This window comes from Phascolarctos cinereus, unplaced genomic scaffold (genome assembly GCF_003287225.1).
Source record: "Phascolarctos cinereus isolate Bilbo 61053 unplaced genomic scaffold, phaCin_HiC Scaffold_9;HRSCAF=440, whole genome shotgun sequence".
NCBI lineage: Eukaryota > Metazoa > Chordata > Mammalia > Diprotodontia > Phascolarctidae > Phascolarctos > Phascolarctos cinereus.
This window is the reverse complement of record NW_027556402.1, coordinates 204,922,823-204,942,225: the sequence shown is the minus strand read 5'-3', so window position 1 is coordinate 204,942,225 and position 19,403 is coordinate 204,922,823. Positions and strand designations below refer to the sequence as shown.

General features: G+C 41.3%; 1 protein-coding gene across 1 annotated transcript in view; it reads left to right on the top strand.

Moving 5' to 3' along the window:
• Positions 1-19,024, top strand: part of PIGG (phosphatidylinositol glycan anchor biosynthesis class G (EMM blood group)) — an 87,758-nt gene extending 68,734 nt beyond the window's left edge. Inside the window, 2 exon segments of the mRNA XM_021005436.2 lie at positions 3,316-3,496; positions 17,677-19,024. Coding sequence (XP_020861095.1) covers positions 3,316-3,496; positions 17,677-17,817 — 322 coding nt within the window. The 3' untranslated portion in view covers positions 17,818-19,024.
• The last annotated feature ends 379 nt before the right edge of the window (positions 19,025-19,403 follow it).

Sequence of the window (19,403 nt, the reverse complement as noted above, 5' to 3'; positions counted from 1 at the left end):
GAAAACTATGGGAGAGCTCACAGCTTTGCACTGATCTAGGGGAGGGATAATAAGGGCTTGATAATGAGGTCATAGGGCTGTACATAAAAGGAGATAGGTGTGAAAGGTGTTATTGAGGTAGAAATGACAAATTATGACAACTGATTGGATGGGGAGGGGGGAGAAGGAAGAGTCAAAGATGATTCCCAAAGTATGAAACTGGAGAATGATGGTGCCCTTATCAGAAAAGGGGAAATTTAAAGGGCAGTGGGTTCAGCAATGAGTTCTGTTTGGGAAATGTTGGATTTTGAGGTGCCAGTCAGATGTCCTGGTGGGGTTGGTTCAGCAGGTAATTGTTGATGTTCAACACAGAAATGGGGCCGCTCTCCCAGCTCCACTAGAGTGAGCACTGATTACTAAGGGCTTAGACATTATTTTCCTGCGTGGTTTCATGACATGAGACAGAAAGATACAGTCTTTTCTAGCAGTAAATTTGGAGTTGAGAAGTCCAATCCAAATGTCGTCCTTAAAAAGGGCCAAGATAGGACACTAACTCTCCCTAATTGATGATAGCTCTTCTCCCACACTTTACTGCTCCTGTACAGACTCCACTGTCATTGCATATACTGTTTGGAATGGAAAAAGGTAACGAGGGGTAGGAAATAGCATGAGAACTTCTTTGGTTCATATAGTATGGGAGGAAAACCTTGTGTTGCTACAGAAGGAGCCCAGTCACTGTTTCTCTCGCTCCTATCCCCAGCCTGGCAAAAAGAACCCTAGGAAAGGTGAGGAGGGAATCTCTGTGCACTCTGCATACGTGTAGCACCTTCCTGTACTTACGGAGCATTGGGCATGGGAGATGGAGCAAGGAGCCTGCTTTAGCATCCCAGAGTCCACCTTTCTACTGAAGCAATACAATTTAGCAAAAATGACTAAGCAGCTACATTATGTTAGACATTGGGGAAAATAAAAATAAATGAGTGTGTGAACAAAACTACCGACCAACATTGTCCCAGGCACATAGCAGAGATGGAGCTATACCCTGTAGGAGTTCGAATTTGTAGAAGGCCACAGCAATCACTATAGTATATTGAATTAGTACATAACCCTGAGACTCTTTACTACTAGGCAGTAGTTCAGAGAAGACAGGCAGCTGGTGCTTTACATATGTGAGAGTCACATATATACAAGCAGCCTGCCTGTAAATGACCCCTGATATTTTCAGTGAAAAAGTACAGGTTTATCCCTTTGCTTTTTAGCCAATGCTATTTGTTGTCCTTGTATGACTAGTTGGAGATATAAGATACAGTCTCAGGATATGTTCTCATAATGATAACTTCTGTGTAAATATAGCATTTTACAGTTTACAAAATGTTTTTCCAGTAACCTTATGAGAAAGATAATGTAAGTATTGTTATCCCCATTTTATAGACTTTTACAAAACCTTGAGGCTTAGAGAGGGTGACATGCCCATGGTTACATAGCTGGTAAGTGTGGATTGTCTTTCCCATGGGGGAAGAGCATAGTTCAGATTAAGATTCTAGCAAAGGTCAAAGACAAAGGCTAAGCAGGGAATTGGGGGGGTCTCCAGAAAACAACTTTAGGAACCTGCTTCTGGGATTGACAGTTTATCTCATGAGAGAAATCAGCTCAAGGAAGCATTCTCTTTAAGACTGCAGTACACTAGCTGGGCTCCCATTGTCAGTTTGCTGGGAATTGAATTGAAGCCCTGACTTGCAAGGGCAGTGCTCTTATTATAGTTCTCTGTCTCTCACCATGTAACACACTGGCTCGTCCAGTCTTTAAATGGCATAGCAGAATGCCAGAGCTGGAGGAGGGCAGGGGAGATGAGAAAGGCAGGCGTGGGAGGGCCTTATGTATATAGTAGGACATTTGCTGAGCCTTGACTTAAGGAAGAAGTTCTAACAGTGAGATCTGTCTACAAAATGAACCAGGCTGGCTTCAGAGGTAGTGAGTGCTCTGTTTCCTTTTTTTTGTTGGAATGTAGAGGAGATTGATGCTTCCTGTAGAAGCTGGACTAGATCAGGGGTCAGCAAACTATGGCCAAATCCAATCCAAATTGGTATCTTGTATATCAGTGAGCTTAGAATGGTTTTTACAGTTTAAAATAGTCTAATATTTAAGCATATTTTAAATATGTTTTTTTGTTTTCTTGCTCAGTAGCTTCAGCTATGTTCAACTTTTTGTGGCCTCATTTAGGGTTTTCTTGGCAAAGATGCTGAAGTGGTTTGCCATTTCCTTTTCCACTCATTTTACAGATAAGAAACTGAGATAAACAGAGTTAAGTGACTTGCCCCAGGTCACACAGCTAATAACATCTGAGGCCAGATTTGAACTCTGGAAGATGGGTCTTTCTGACTTCGGACCTAGCACTCTTGTCAGCTGAGTCACCTAGCTGTCCCCATATTATATTTAGTATACTAAATATATCTGAAAACATAAAAACCTTTTTTAGATCACAGGCCAGGCCATGTCAAATGCAAAAACCAAAAAAACCAGGCAGAGGGCATAATTTGGCCTTTGGGCTGTATAGTTTGCTGACTGCTGGACTGGATCACCTCTGAGATAACTTCCCAGTCTGAGATACTATAATTCCAAAATTGGTAAGATCAGGCAAAGAATTTGATTTGGTGAAGAAGTGGAAAAAGGATGTTCCAGGGGGAAGATGAGTATGACATGTTCTGGGAACAGTGGGGGGAAGCAAATGGCATATGGTAAGAAAGGCTGCGTAGATGAAATGGGGCCCCATTGTGAAAGGCTTTGAATGATACAGGATTTGGACTTGTTACCATAGGCAGTAGGGAGCCATTGTAAGTTCTTGAGTAGAGAAGCAACACTGAAATGATCATTTAGGAAGATTAGTCTGGCCGTAGTAAGTCAAATGGATTGGAACATGGTAATACTGGAGGTGGGAGGCTTCTTACAAGTTACTGTAGTAGTCCAGGCATGACATTTTAAGTACCAAGAATAAAGTGGAGAAAAAGAGACAGATCGAAGAGATTACTTGAAAAGAAGAAATGACAGGATTTGGTGACAGATACGGTGTGGAGAGAACAAAGTCAAAACTAGTTCGTTTTGACTGTAGGTGTTTAGAATACTAGTGGTGATGAAAACAGAGACTTTGGCAGGGAGAAATGATCACTTTAGATTTGGACGGAAGATAACAAATGCTAAAGGGACTTCGGGAAAACATATAAGATATGCTGTTAGTGGGTTACTGTGAACTGGGTCAGCCATTCTGGAACTGCGCCCAGACTGTTATTAAACTGTGTGTATCCTTTGACCCAGGGATACCATTAAAATATCTATCTATAGCAGATCTTTTTGTGGTGGTGAAGAATTGGAAACTGAGGAGAAAACTGAGAATTCAGTTGGAGAATGGCTGGACAAGTCATTGGATGTGGATGTGATCGAATATTGCTGTGTTGTAAGAAGTAATGAAGGAAGCAGCTTAGGAGAAACCTGGGAAGACACGTCTGAACTGATGGAGAGTGAAGTGAGAACAATTTATACAATAAAAACAATATCGTAAAGACAAACAACTTTGAAAGACGTAGAAACTCTGATTAACACGATACAGTGACTGACCACAGCTCCAGAAGACTCATGAGAAAACATGCTAATCCCTACTTCTTGACAGAGAGGGGTGATGGACTCAGTGCAGGTTGATTTTTTTTTTAAACATGGCCAATGGAAGAATTTATTTTGCTTTACTATTTTTGTTGTTCGGTCATGTCTGACTCTTCATGACTCCATTGGGGTTTTCTTGGTGAAGATACTGGAGTGGTTTGCTCTTTCCTTCTCCAGCTCATTTTACACATGAAGAAGTTGAGGCAAACAGAGTTAAGTGAGGCACTCAGCTAATAAGTGTCTGAGGCTGTATTTGAACCCAGGTCTTCCTGACTGCAGGCCTGGCACTTTGTCCACCTCACTACCCAGCTGCCCATATTGCTTTACTATACATGTTTTAATAGGTGTTTTGTTTTTCTTTCCTTCTCAGTGAGGGGGCGAAGGGGGAAAATGGGACATAAAAGGCAGATTTTTGCTGATAGAAGAAAATTAGAATTTCATTTTAAAATAATTTAGATTTAGAGACATTACATTTCAGTTGATGTGAAGACCTAGAATGGCATGAAATATTAATTTAGAGGTCAGGTGAAATATCAGGGCTGGAAATGTAAATTTTGCAAGTATCTGGTTCAGGGAAATAGTAGATACTCTACAAAGCCTTGTTGAATGAAGATGGTAGCTAAAGCCATAATAATAATCCACTTTTATGTAGCACTTCAGAGTTACAAAGTGCTTTGTGTCAAGTACTTCCTTTAATCCTTGCCATATCTCTTTGAGGTAGGTACAAGCATCACACTCTGCACTTGATAAATGGGGAAAGTGAGGTACAGGGTAAAGTGATTTTCCCAGGTCACACAGCTAGTAATCAGCAGAGCCCGTTTTTCTGATTCACAAGTCCAGTGTGCCTTCCACCATGTCAGTTTTCAGAGAAGGAGAGTGTGGAGAGAGAAGCCCAAAGGACTCCTAACTGATTGGGCTGAAAGACATATAACTTAACTGTTGAGGGTTGTATACAGTGATGTGTGACTTAAGTTATAGTGCTCTATGGTTTCTGCTCATCTTCTTATAGTTCATGGATCAGTGGTTTGCCTGGAGGATGGATTTCCTCCCTGCATAATAAGAACTTAATAAATGTTGTTGACTGAATGCCCAGCAGCTCCCCCAACTCCTGCTGTCCCAGGATCTCATTTGTAGCTAGCCTGCTTCCAGTCAAGGTGTGGCTTTACACTCAAGCCCACTGACAGCCTGTCCTCAATTCAACATTATGTTCAGCCCACCTAGATGGCAGAGCACGTTACTGTCTGCCCAACTTGGGTCCTTGTAGACCCTAAGGGACTGCCATGTCTCCATTTTAGACATAAAGTCAAAGGCTCCCATCTCTCCCAGAGAATAGAGATGAGGCAGGATGCTGGGATTTCCAAGGCAGATGCACTCTGAGCACATCCAGCCTAGGACTGTCTAGGTCAATGAAGCAAATCAAACATACAGAATCCCAAGTAGTTAGGTGGTGTGGTAGACAAGAGTGCTAGACTTGGAATCAGCGGGACCTGAGTGCAGGTCCTACCTTAAGCACATACTGGTCATTTTACCTCTCTTTATGTTAGTTTTCTCTACTGTAAAATGAGGATAATGGACCTCTCTCACAGGTTTATGGTGAGAATAAAGTGAGATAATATATGTAAAGGATGTTAAAATACTGATGGTGGTGGTGGGTGTTGGTTTATAGAAGAGTAGAAGGGGGACCTCAGGGACCTCTAACCCAACCCATTCCTGGACAAGCACTTCCCTACCTCTCTGATCATACCAACGTTCAGCGAGGGGAGCTCCTCCCTGTGGGGCAGCCCTTTCCAGCTGGGGCAGTATTCCTCTATCTGAACTGGTTTCCCTGTGCTCCTTACCCCCATTGTTCATAATTCTACCCTCTGGATCCAGGCAGAAAATTCAAATCCCTTTTCCACACTTTCCCAGTTATCTTACCTTGATGTTCTCCAGCTCATCAACATTATTCTGCAGTAGCAAGAAATCTGGTCTTGGAATCAAGAGAGGCTTGGGTTCAAATCCCACCTTTGACATTAGTTAGTTGAATGACAATGAGCAAATCCCCTAACCCTTCTATTGATGTTCTGTCTTCATTTTCTTCATCTTCAAACTGGAGATAATAAGATCTGTAGCCTTTAGCTAAAAAGGGTATTGTCAAGAGTACTAAGCCAATCTTAGAAGTGTTTTGTATGTCTGATGTGATAATGTTTCATGATTGTTCTTAAATAGTCACCAAGAACTAAACACGGTATTTCTTCCACATGTGATTTGACTGGGACTACCTACAGCAGAGCTGTCATCTCCCTCATTCTGGCTAAGGTCAGGTTAACTTTTCTGGCTGTTCTTGTCACACGGTTGACTCATAGTGACCTGACAGGCCGTTAAAAAGCCCGTGGTTTTTTTTTTTCCAGAAACTGCTGTCCAACCATTGCTACCCCATCTTATCCTTGTGAAGCTGACTTTTTGAAGCCAAGTGTAATACTGCATATTTATTCCTATAAATTTCATCCTATCAGGTTTGGCCACACTCTTAAGACCACTAGTAATGGGTGAGGATGGGAGGGTTAGAGAGGGGACGTTGTTCACAGATCAGGATTCTTTACTTCGTGAAAGATTCCCTTCAAAAAAGAAAGTCCCTTGGTAAATCTGAATTATGGTTATATTAGTAAATCTGATTTACATGGACCTTTTCAGTAGCACATCAGTTTTATAAAGTGAGGTGATTGGATATCCTGGTCTTTCTTAAGAAAGCAACTTAATGTGTTAGTAATACATGAAAATTTCCTCCATTAGACAGTTGTATTTTTTTTCTTACTGTTTCACAGGCTTAAGGCAGCATGCCAGGCTTAGTTTTCATATTTTTCTGGTGAATCAGAAAAACTAGAAAAGAACGAATGGCTGTCCTCTCTAGCCCCTTCTCTGCTGCATCACTGTGGTCAAGTCATTTAACTGTTCGTGTGTTAGTGTCCTTATCTGTAAAATTGGGGGTTAGATGAGACACTTTCTAAGGCCCTATAAAAAATTGTAGGATTCTGTAAGTTTAAAAGAGAGTAACACAAATTATAGATTCTTCCTCTAGAGAATTCTACATAGGTAAGCAGATCTGATTGTAATGGACACCTGCAGTAGTCCAGTACTGAAGTATATCCCTTCTCTGCTTTGTCGGAATTGACCTTGACCCACATTCACTATAAGTCATTCATTTATTAGAATCTAATGTCACTACAGTCTCTATACAATATAATGTGTAGTCTGGGACCCTCTGGGAAGGCTTCATGCAAGAGGGGAGGCTTGAAAGTTAAAAGGAAGGGTAGGGATTAGACAAAGGGAATGGGGATGTGGGGCATTCCAGCCAAGGAGGAGGGTGGTGAGTAAAGGCTCAGGGGGACCAATGCCTTCCAGCCCTCCAGTCTGAGATTTCATGACTATATGTGGTAGTCAGACGGACATAAGCAGAACAGCAGAACATTGGCTGATTGGCAGCCTTTGAAGGAAGGGACATGTGTTACGCAGTCTTTTATAGAGACTAATTTGGCAGCAGTGTGCAGTGTTTAATTAGAAGAGGAGAAGGAGTCTCAAGTTGGGGAAACTGATTCAGAGACAATTGCAGTTGTCCAAGCAAAACATGAGAAGGTCTATGCTGGACATTAGGAGGGTGGAGGGAGGACACTAGTGTATGGTGGCTGCCTGCACCTCTCTGGGTGAGTACCTGCAGTAAATGTTCCCTAGAAAGCCTGAGTTTGCCACTATTTCCCAAAGGGCTGAGCTAATTAACAAGTCTCAGGCATGGCAACAGCCATTACCCAGGGAGAGAGTCTCTAGGTGATCTGCCCTGTTAATAGATAGGATTTCCTCAGAACTAAGCCCCTTGGTTGACTTAGCCTGGATCCAAGAATTCTCCAGGAGAGTCTATCGACCAAGGAGTAAAGGGGTTTCCTTAAGTTTTGGTGTGCTTTTTTTTTTTTGAGAGCCCTCACTCATGTTGGTACCTATTCTTTTCCCCCACTTTTGTGGCTAATAGAAACTTGCTTACCTTCCGTAGAAACAGCTGCTGCTGTTCTCTATGACACAACAATAGCCTTGGAATGAGTAGTATATACTTAGTCATGTTATTGTTCTGGTTAATCCTCCGCTCTTCCCCCTCTTAGAGAAAGAATAAGATCCTAGGGAGAAATCCATGCTGCCCTTTTCCTTCCTTCTCTCTCTTTACCCAATTTCTTAAATTCTACAATCTGTTATCATCTATTGTAATGTTATATATAATGCAATTATGCATTGTGTTTAGCTAAAAATTGGCTTTTCCTAAGCACCCCAATTCTTTGCTTATAATTACTAATCAGTATTTTAGCCTACTTGTGTATGCAGTACTATATATTCTTTGACCTTCATCTTCTGCCCATTTGCAGAACTGGATGAATTCCAGGTTTCTCCCTTATTTTATTTTGTTATATGGAAGTGCAGCCCTAAACCCCACCTGCTTATTCATCCTTTATGCCCTGCTAGGTTCAGGTCTTCCTCTTTGCTCTTATTGTTGATAGTACTCATTGCTGGTCCCCCTTCTCATTGCCAGCAAGTTGAATGGGAAGTTAATTCAGATCACCTGCTTGAAAGGAAGATCTGCTTACTACTGCACAATGCTAAGCCCATAGCACATTCCAAAAGCCTGAACTAGGGTTGTACCACTGAGAATGGAAAAGAATAAATGAGATAGCTGAGGAAGGATTAATAGACCTGGGTGACTAATTGACAATTGGTAAACAGAGAAGGAAGAATTTAAAATGACCCAGAGATTTAGAGCTTTGGAGACTGGTGAAATGACTAAAATGTGACCATTAAAAAGTTCGAGAGACGTTATTTCTGGGTAATTTAATCAATTCATTAATAAGTCCAGCAGGTCATTTAGCTATCTCTCTTAGACCAAAGACCCCTTATGGCCATGGGGTCACGGTTTATATGCCCTTCAAAGAGGAGGTGTTCCAGATTGATGCCTGATCACCTCTGATTGGTTAACCCAATGGAAGGTAGGCTATGTTGGGGGTATGTGACTTAGGTCACTCAAATCTTGGTCAGAGACATCAGTTTCCTTGTCACCTTTCTTGGTAATAGGGAGAATCAGCATTTTCCCAGGGCCTATCTGAGCAAACACAGTGAGCCAGAAATACACTTATTAACCGAAACGTAGCATTTCTTTTACTGTCTTGATTATATCTTGGCCTGGGTAAATCTTTAAGAGAGATTTCCCACGCTGGTTGGTTTCTGGATGAGGAGGTAGAAAAGGGGAAAAACCTTGGTCCTAATGCAATAATCATTTTTTTAAAAAAAGAGAGAGAGAAATATTCATTTCTCACAATACCATTAACAAGATAAAGGAAGCCAGGACCAGGAACCTACTTTGGGAGAAAGATGAGAGTTTGGTTTCAGATGTGTTGAGTGAGGTGAGGGGTGGGACTTCTTCAATACTTTGATATTTTTTTTATATAGGTGAGTTGGTATTCCTTTCCTGAGTGCATAACACAATCCATCTGTGCCGTCTCATGCTGTGTAGTTCATATCCATGTCTTTCCGTAAATCCTGCACAAAGAATCTACCCAGCGTGCCAAGAGGCCTTCCTCTTGTAGATAGTGCACGGGCTGACCACCCCACATCCTTTCCTGGTCATTTTGTGATGTCTTCTTTGACAGTTCTTGTTATTTTTAGTAATATACTGCTGCCTACCATGTGCCTTTCCATTGCCCTTTTTTGGTCACCTGCATTTTAATTATTCTGTGATTATGGTTTTCATGTTGCTGAGAGAATGTGATGTTAAAGTGATGGATTTTGGTGGGGGAAGACTGGGGTTATTGAAAGTGCTCCTCAGCTGTCCATCTGAATTAATCTTTTGCTCCCGCTGCCCATCTTTAATACCTATCAGAAAATGTGTACTGATAGATTTAGTGGGATGCACACTCAACTGCATGACATAATCTGAGCAATAAACATTCTTCGCCCGTTTGGTTTTCCCTTTATCCAGTCCTAAGCCCAATCTCATTTTTGATTGGCCATGTATCTGAGGAGGTTGTATCACATCCCAGACTCAGTGCAGCCAGCACAATACCATCTGCAACTATGTGAGCATCTGTGTAGGAAAGCCTTCTTCCATTCATTCGGCCTTTCAGTAAAACTGAGTATTTATTAAGCACCTACTGTGTTCAGGGCACTTTACTGAACAAGGAAGAACAATATTAAGATAAAATTCAAACAGTGGTTGCCCTTAATTAGCTTACATTAAACTGGGGGACATACATCATGTACACAGAGAAGTATAGAGAGCACTAACAGCTGGGCAGGTCAGGAAAGACTTCTTGTAGGAGGTGCTGTCTGAGCAAAAGAAGAGGCCAGGAGGGGGAGCCCATTCCAGTCATGCTTAATGGTGCAGAGATGCTTCCTCCTTATCTCTAGCTGCTAGAATCCTCATCTTTCTCTAAGGCTTCCTTTTCTGTGAAGCCATTCCTGATCTCTACCACCTCCAGTTAGCACTACCTTTTTCTTCAGACTGCTTTGAACATGTTGTGTCCCTTCCCAGTAGGGAATTATAGAAGATAACGCCTTGAGAACTGGGATTTTAATTTTTATCTATGTAATCCTGGTACTTAGCACCGTGCCAGGTATACAATGGGCCCTTCATATGTACTTGTTGAATTGCATTGACGTGTCTTGAAAATAAATCCCTGCTTGCAATTGCGATTGCCACCTTGTGCATGATTTTCTAATATGTTCTTGATCGGAATGTGCTGCGTTTTCTGGGCTTCTTTTTCTTGAGTGCTATTTCTGCTTCCTCACATAGGCTATTGGGTACTGAATAGGTAGGGTATCAGATGTGGGGAGTCCACTGTCTCATCACTTATGATAATAGTTATATGCTCACCATTCCGTTCCATTTCACATTGGGGGGGGCATTTTCATCTATAAATGCTCTTGAAATCATGAATGATATGACCCAATTGCCTCACTTCAAACTTTTTCCAAAGGCTTGCTTTCACTGCTTTTTGGTATCTTATGAGGTAGTGCTGTTCATGATCTTCTATCATCCCTCTTCATAATCTTTTGCAAATGAACTTGTGCTATAAACTGGTATTGCCTGTGGTTATTGGATCTCTCGGCAAAGAGGTTAGAGTGCTGTCTGAGGCAGCCTGGACTCTTGGCTTTCCTCTTTGGTGTTTTTATAGATAGATACATAGGTGTAGCTATTACCCATTTTTCCAGAGCTAGCAATTAATTTACATAGGTTTAAGTGGTGAAATTAGATGCATTTTCTTCTCATCTTTATGCTTCTAATTAGGCAAGGATTTTTTATCTTGGATACCTAACACCTTAAGGACTTGAAACACAGCTGATTCTGAAACGATTCCCACATTAGCATTTTTTGCTCTTGAAGATGTAGTCATTTCCTTTTGTGCATGGGGTAGTTCTCAGTGCTCTTATCAATGGCTTCCTTGGGATATCAGCCCAGTAATGGTTCAATGGGTGTGGGCATTTTAGTCACTTTGTTCGTAATTCCACATTGCTTTCCAATTTGGGGCTGTACCCAAAATTGGCTTATGTTTTTAGTCGACAAGAGCATAGCTCCTGCATTTTACTAGTTCCTCAATTTAGGTGAAGGTAGTTTCCATAGAAGAGCTGGATAAAAGCTGCATGTTGAAGGGTCAAAGGAGGCAATAACATGAAAAAATGAAAAACAGTGAGAGGGCTTGCCTGTGGCGCTGCTGGTTTTTCCATAATCGCTCCCTTTCACTTTTAGAATCTTTTTTTCTTGAAAACTTCTGACCCAGTGGAGAAGATAAAACTAAGCCTTCTACTCCTTCTTTCCTAAAATTAAACCCAGACTTTAATCCAAAGAGAATTCCTTCATTTATCATTCTCAGTCTGTCTTCCCTGCGTGGTGAATGTGCCCACTGTCAAGTTCTTTCATGCTCTCTGTTGAGCTCACATTTTAAGGTGTTCTTTTCTTTTTTTTTTTTCCAGCCAAAGATAAGGTTTATTAGAATATGTCATATTGGGCAGACTCTGAACATTAGTGAGCTATTGGCTAGATTATAAGAATCTGAGCCCTTGAGCTCACATTTTAAAAGAATGTATACAAAAGATAGCATCAAGGGCCCACAACCAAAGCCAAATACTGAGGAATGACATGGTCCTAGAAGATTATCATGAGGACAGCTGAAACCCAGTAAGAGCTGGGCTGAGGCATGAGGCCTGAGGGGAAGGCTAAGAACAACCGAAAGTGATTTTGGAGCTTTTTTTGGCAGCAGGAAGAATAAGGAAGGGCTGAGTCCATGCCTAGGATTTTGGGGGGGGGGGCGGGGAGAGGCAATAGATAACAGAATTGTTTAACTCTGCTTCGTCTCCCTGTTAAGGAGAATGAGTTTTACATTTAAAAGAAGTGAGAAAATAATTGAGGAAATTGCAACCTGATATAAGTGAAGTGAGTAAAGAACTCTTACCTCTGCTAAATTAATTCAAGTCAGCTGGTTGTGCAGATACCTTTCAGGATAGTGAAAGTGTTAGTAATGTAGATTTACTAACTCACTCTTGGTAATCCCTGAAGGACTGAGAATAGAAAAGGTCCCCTAGAACTGCAGGTTGGCAAACATCTGTACCAATTTTTAAGTGTGAAGAGAAATTAGATTCTGCAAACTCTAGCCATGTGAATTTGATGTTGATGTCAGGGAAAATTCCAGAAATCATTCTTAAAGGGCTAGTTGTAAGTAATTGCAAAGAGAGGTAGTGGTCACATTCGTTAAGGTTACTGTACTGGTAGATCAAGGAAATGTCAGACGTATAGAATACCTGAATTTCAGCAAAGCTTTTGACCAACTCTCACACCATGTCCTTCTGGACAAGGTGGAGAAATGGAGCTAGTTGAATGACCAGACCCAAGGAAAGTTGAATCTATTGAATTGATTAAAAGATTTATGTTAGCCAGAGGGAGATCAATAGTGGCTAGCCTTGGGGCTGTTCCAGACCCCATTGTGTTTAGCATTTTTATCACTAACTTGAATGGCACATTTATCTAATTTAAAGATAACATGAAGCTAGGAGGAGTAGGTAGGGCCTTCAGTGACAGAATAGGGATCCCAGATCTCCACAGACTTGAGTAATGAGTAAAATCCTATTTAAATTTGAAATTTATTACAGATAAATTTAAAACCTTATACTTACAAGTATTGGGCAGAGGCAAGATGGCTAAATAGTTTATGCTTAAAAAAAAAAAAGACTTGAGTTTTGGTGAACCACAAACTCAGTGGGAGTGGCCGCTAGAAAAGCTGAGGAGCTTTATTTGGATCCGGAAGCACAGCACTTTCCCTGATGCACATTAGCTCCTCAGTACCTTTATTGACAGTCTTCATAAATTACTTTGGGCAAAAAAGTCAACACTTAGCATTCAGCCTTCCCACGATTTGCCAGGCTGGTCAACTTAACAGGCATTTATTAAGCTTCTACCTTGGGCAACTGTGCTTTGGCCACTGATGATACAAAATAAACATGAAACAGCCTCTACCCTTAAGGAACATATTTTCTGGGGGAGGCAGCAGAATACAATGTATGCACAAACAAGAATAATGCGAGGAAAATTGAGGAGGGAAAGAACACTGATAACTGGGGAACATCCAGGAGGAGGATGAACTGAGCCATGAAAGAAGACAGGAATAGGGGGGAGATAAGTGAGGGTATTCAAGGCATGGGGATAGCTTGTGCCAGTATATGAAGGTGCAGATGGAGTGTCAAGTTTGGGAAATAGCTAAAGTTCATTTTGGCAGGAATATGGTTTGTGGAATAAATCTGAAAGGGTAGGTAGGAGTCAGATTTTGGAGAGTTTTAAATGTCAGGCTAAGGACTTTGTTCATGTAAGCAGTAGGGAGCAGCTGAAGGTTTTTGAGGAGAGGAGTAAAGTTGGCAGGGTTTACCCTTAGGAAGATTATTTGGCAGCTATATTGAAGATAGATTGGAGAGGAGACATAATAGAAGCAGTAAACCAATTAGGAACCTATTATAGTAGTTTAGGAGAGAGAAGATAAGAGCCTGGACTAGGGTAGTGACCATGGGAGGAGGAGAGAAGGGAAATAGTACTAGAAGTGTGATGGGGTTAGACTTTTTATCTGATTGGATCAGGAGGAAAAGTGAGGAATCAAAGATTGTTCCAAAGCTATAAAACTGGATGACGATGCTCTTAACAACAATAGGAGAAATAGGGACATTTAGAGGAAGGACAGATAATGAGTTCTGTTTTAGACACTTGAGTTTGAGTTGCCTGTGAGACCTTCAAGAGTACATCAACAGACACAGTATAATCACTGCATTTAAAGCTTTTCCAGGTTGGTGGGACTTGCTAGCATAGTCTTTGGGAACCCAGGGTCACCTCCATGATTGGAGGAGGCAGGTGTTTCTTCAAACTTTGTTAATAGAAGTATCACCTCCAAAGCAAAGGAGACAGTAGTACTTCTGGAGAACTTTGCCTCTCTTGGGCCACATTGAGAATGTGGTATTTGGATCTTGGCGCTACATTTCAAGAAAGACATTTATAAGTTGGAATATGTCCAGGGAAGGGAGACTCAGTTAAAAGGATTCCACACTATGTTATAGGAGGAGAAGTTGAAGGAACAGTGAAGAGAAGACTTAGGGAGGACTAAGGGGCCATCTTCAAGTATTCGATAAATTGTCATGTAGAAGAGGAGTTAAGTTTATGCCGTTTGGTGGTAAGCCCCTTATTGAATAGACTAGGGCCAATGGATAAAATTACAAGAAGATGAATTTTCGTTTAACTTGAGGGAAAAAAATTCCAAGAATCAGAGCTGTCCAAAAAGTGCAAATGGCTGCCTAATGAATTCACCCAGACTGGAGCAGAATCTAGGTGACCATCTGTCGGGGGGCCTGTAAAAGGAATTCCTGCTTTAGGTAGAGATTGTACTAAAATGATCTCTGAGGTCTCTTCCAACCCGAGATTGTTTCTGTCTCTGTTTTCCATGTAGAATATGATGTGTGAGCTGGATGTAGTCTACAGGTGGTAGAAAGACAAATTTTGGTGGTATAAGGAACTAGGAGTGAAAATGGAACACGTTGCCAGTGAAAGCCAGAAGATTTCTCTTGGCTTCTTTCCCTTTTTTCTTCTAATCACCACTTCCAGTCTCATTTCTCATTATTTCTCTTCACTCCCCCACCAAGAGATTCCCTGGGCCTTACGACTTCTTTTGCTTTCGGGAACTTCGTGATGACTTAGACTTCTTCCCATTCCCTAATCCGTGCATATGCTCAGCTTTGGAAGGGGGGTTGCTGCTTCTGTGTGGGTCACACTTAGGATAGAGTTCCATGCCTTGTTTACTGGGATGGATTTTAGTTGCTACTAAAATTCAGCCTTTTCTTACTGATGCCAAATTCCTTAGACTCTGTTTTACTTGTGTCTTGTAGTTCATAAAGCAAATGATTTAATAGTACACTTAAACTTTCTCCTTTTCAGTTCGTTCCTTTATTTACATATTGGTAATGTTTGTGTATGATGATCTCTTAAGGCTACTGCATCTGGAGCAAAAGTATTAGCAGTTTGGGTGCTGTGCATTCTTCCTTATTGAACTTCACGTTTTATTTGCCTGTGAACTGGGATTCCTTGTGCAGACTTCCAGGGTAACTGGCTGCCTTCACCCTTGAGCACTTTTTTAAAAACACATTTGTGGCTCTGGCTGCCTTTCTTTTCTTTACTGTGCTTCTGCATCATGCCCTTTGGCACTCTCTGGAGCCCAGTGGTTTTGTTGACTTGGGTGGCTGTGGTGTGTGAAAATCAGTTTCTGTCACAGTAGAGATGCTGCTGTGCCGCCTTCTTCATACAGGAGCCGCGGGTCTTGGGAAGCCTTCCTGCCGTCATTCTACAGCGTATTCTCTAGTGCTTCCCAGGCCGGCGGCGTTCTGGATGTAGTGCTCTGTGAGAGTCAGTCAATAAACATGTACTAAGCACCTCTTGTGTGCCTGGCCCTGTGCTGAGGACTGGAGTACAAAGAAAGGTTAAAGCCAGTTCTTGCTGTCAAGGAGCGCATACTCTTAATGGGCAAGAGAGCATGTTAATAATGTACAGATGAGCTATCTATGGGATAAATTGATGACAGATCAGTAGAGGAAGGCAGTACCTTTGTGCATGAAACTTTTGTGTGGGAGGCACCAGGCCCTAGGGACCTCTTACTTATCTTGCTCATTCACCCCTCTCTTGTGGGGGCTCTAGGAGCTAGCATCTGAGTCAAAGAATGGGCCACTTTCCCCAGAGACTTGCCCTATATTCAGCCCGGCAAAGGAGGCAAGAATTCCTTTTTCCATGTCATCTTTCCAGTCTCGTACCAAAGATTCTCCTCCAGTCTGTTTCCAGTTAGTGTTTACCCTCATCTCTCCTTCAATCCCACCAGATGTCATGGGTCCCCAGCCCCCACCACTGTTGCTATCCCCCAAAGCCCTTCCAGGCATGTGTGGGCGACTCTCTTGTGCTTGTAGCAATTCAGCTTATCTTTTGCATCTTCCTGTTACAGGAAAATTGCCCTGAAGGCTAGGCTGGCTAGGCTAACACTTCTATGCCCTGTGGCCATTGTGCCTTCAGCTTTTGAAACCTGTTGTCTTACCTCTGGGTCACTTAGCACCCCGCCCCCACCCACACACATAAATACTCGAATGACTTCTTTTTTGGACTGCCTGTACGTAGTCCTCCACAGTCTGTGTTCTCTTCTTACCTTCTCCTCCTTATCTTGAGTTTTGACTCTTCTCCCTCTGCCTTCTCCCTTTCCCTTTCCCATTGAATGTCCAGGGGCTCAGAGAGCAAATCCTACCCTCTCTGTTTGTCTTCCACCTTTCATCTTCCTCCCAGGTAGTTGGACTGGATCATAGAAATTATCCCAGATTGCTTCTTGAAAGATCTCCAAAAGGAAGAGGGAGGAAGTGGCTGGCTCCGTTACAGTTATTTGGTATGTAAGAAGAGGGATCTGAGTTAGGGTAGAGATTGTGGTAGGGTCCTGTGCCACATGGATAGATGAAAAACTATTTTCAGAAAAAGAGATTCAAGAAAAACCTGTCACTGTGTGAACTTCTATAGAATTAGATCTTTTTATGCTATGCTGTGATTTAACATTTACAGGTTGGCATACTGAGCATTATAACTGTGATCCAAGGAAAACAATCTTTAAAAGACCCATTGATAGCTTTTTAAGCTTTACATACAAGCATGAGTTGTATATCCCACCATTTTTTAGTCTGTGCTAGTTCTAAGATTTAGTTCACATAAAACCATTGGCATGCATACTGTGCCTGTTAGCTTAGCTTTTTCCTTTGCTTTGGGGAACATGCCTTCCCTTGTCAAAATCTCTCGTTCATTCATTAATCCAATTTCTACTCTGGAAAATGGCTTTCTGATAACTTTAGTTTTTGTGAGGCCTGACTCCAAAACTCTTTTGTACCTAAGCCTCAGCTAGAACATCAGGATGGTCGATTGACATTAGCATTTGTAGAACATTAGATTGTAGGATCATTAATCCCTAAATATTTTAAGATCTTTTTTTTTAATCTCAGAATAAATTGGAGAAAGTTCAGTCTGAGTTAGTAAAAATTTGAATTACTGAATATTTTTAAAGGAGTACACAGACTAATTATTTTCAAATAACTAACCACTAACATTGCTATTAAGTAGAGAGTCTTGGAGTCCTTCCTTAAATAACAGAGGAGAGTCCTATGTAATAATCAAATTGTTAGTATTCAAATAGATGGTGCCAAAATACTTTAAAAGTCTGTGTTCCTGACTAAGTTAAGCATTTCTCCTAAATTCTCATTTGCACTATTATTTGGTTTAGCAGATGCTTTTTTTATGATACTTACTGCAGAAGTGGAATTTGGCCCAGCCCAGGCTGTTACCATGAATTATCATAAATTAGAGAAGTAAAAATTAATAGCCTTCCTTGGGCTCATTTGTGGAAATCAGATTATTGATTACTTTTTAAATAGCTGCATTTAAGATAAAGTGTGAGTGTGTCATAACATTAACACTCTTCATGGTTTTTTCTTCATTAGCAGGAGTTCAGCAATGAGTCACGCCTGCTTCTGCTATGCAGTGATATGTTCCATTCCTGTGTCTGCGTACATCATCCTGGTGACATCTCTACGTTACCATTTGTTTATATGGAGTGTGTTTTCTCCAAAACTGCTCTATGAAGGAATGCATTTATTACTGACAGCTACCATTTGTGTATTTTTCACAGCCATGGACCAAACCAATCTCATAAAACCTTAGTCTGTTAAGTATGCCAGGAAAGAGCTGTGCTTTTTAAAAAGCCTATTAATTGCTGACTGAATTTGAGTAATGGAAGATAAGTTTAACTACTAAGAAGATCATTCCCGAAAAAGATAAAAAGTTATTTATGGCTTATGAGTTCTACCAGTTGCTGAAAAAAAATTTTCAACTTCTTTGACTTCTGTACTTGAATATAGATGTACTGTAAGTGACTTTTGGTGGTTGAGATTGGGTAGGGGATAGGTAAGGGGAGAGGGAAGAGAAAGACAGACTCTTCGACTGTTTGAAAAAGTACTAATTTTGTTCCAGAATATTAAATTTGATTACAAACCATGACCCTTTTCCCTCAACTCAAATAAGTGTAAAAACTTCTGGTTTTGTTAATTTATTCCATATGTGTTATAAATCTGAGTCAGTTTTGTTAGTGAATGACGGTCTTAAAAAGTTTTCAGCTTTATATAACTGCTTTTGATGCGCTTAATTCTGAGGGGCTTAAGAAGTGGAGGGAGAAGATGGATCCTTACTTAGACTGTGGTACATGTGAAGCAGATGTGTCTGACATGTTTTTATCCAGCTCTGCCATGATTATTCATGAGATGGCAGGGAGAAAGAAAGAAGGGACATGAGTATAACTAACTATATGGCCACCCATGAGCGATAGCTGGCAGCTGAATTACTGAATTGTAGTCGAAAGACATCCTAGTCTAAAGGAGATATAGGAGGATGAAACTGAAAGATAGGAAGACCATCTGATTCAGTCAAGTGACTGAAGGTACAGAAGGCTAGAGAAGAATCATTAAGGAAGATACTGATGCCCAACGTTGCCATGGACTGGTCGAGGGTCAGGGAGGAGAGAGCACTCCCTTCTCCTCCCTCTGTTCTCTAGGGCAACGTCCCTGGACTAAGCTGTGCACCTAAGAATCAGGGAGCAGCAGGTGTCCTGCAAACCCTTGTGAACTTTCCTAGAGAGTAACAAAGACAGGAACAGTGAGATGTGGCAGTTCCTGTGAAAAAGACCGGGAGGGTTTTTGTGATTCTAAGGTCTCTATGAGTCATCAGTGTGACATGGCAGCTAAAACCCCTAATGTGATCGTAGTGTCTTCATCAATAAAAACATCCTGTCCAGAATTTCACAGGTCACAGCCCCTCTTTCTTGGCTTAGGTGGCCTAGAGGACAAAGCACTGGATCTGGAGTCAGTTCAGCTTCAGACACTTACTAGCTGTGTATTCCTGAGCCAGTCACTAGCTTCTCTCTTCTTCAGCTTCCTCATCTGCAAAATGGGGATACTCCTAGCCCCTATCTCCCTGGATGGTTGTGAAGATCAAAATAGATGATATTTGGGAAGTGCTTTGCACACCTTGTATACATACTAGCGATTGTTATTTTTAACTGTGATTAACAGGAAGGACATTAAACTAGAGCACCTATGGGATAAGATGACCAGGATGGTCAGAGGATTCAAAAGCTTGTTCTGTAAATATCTATTGAAGGGATTGGAGAGATTTA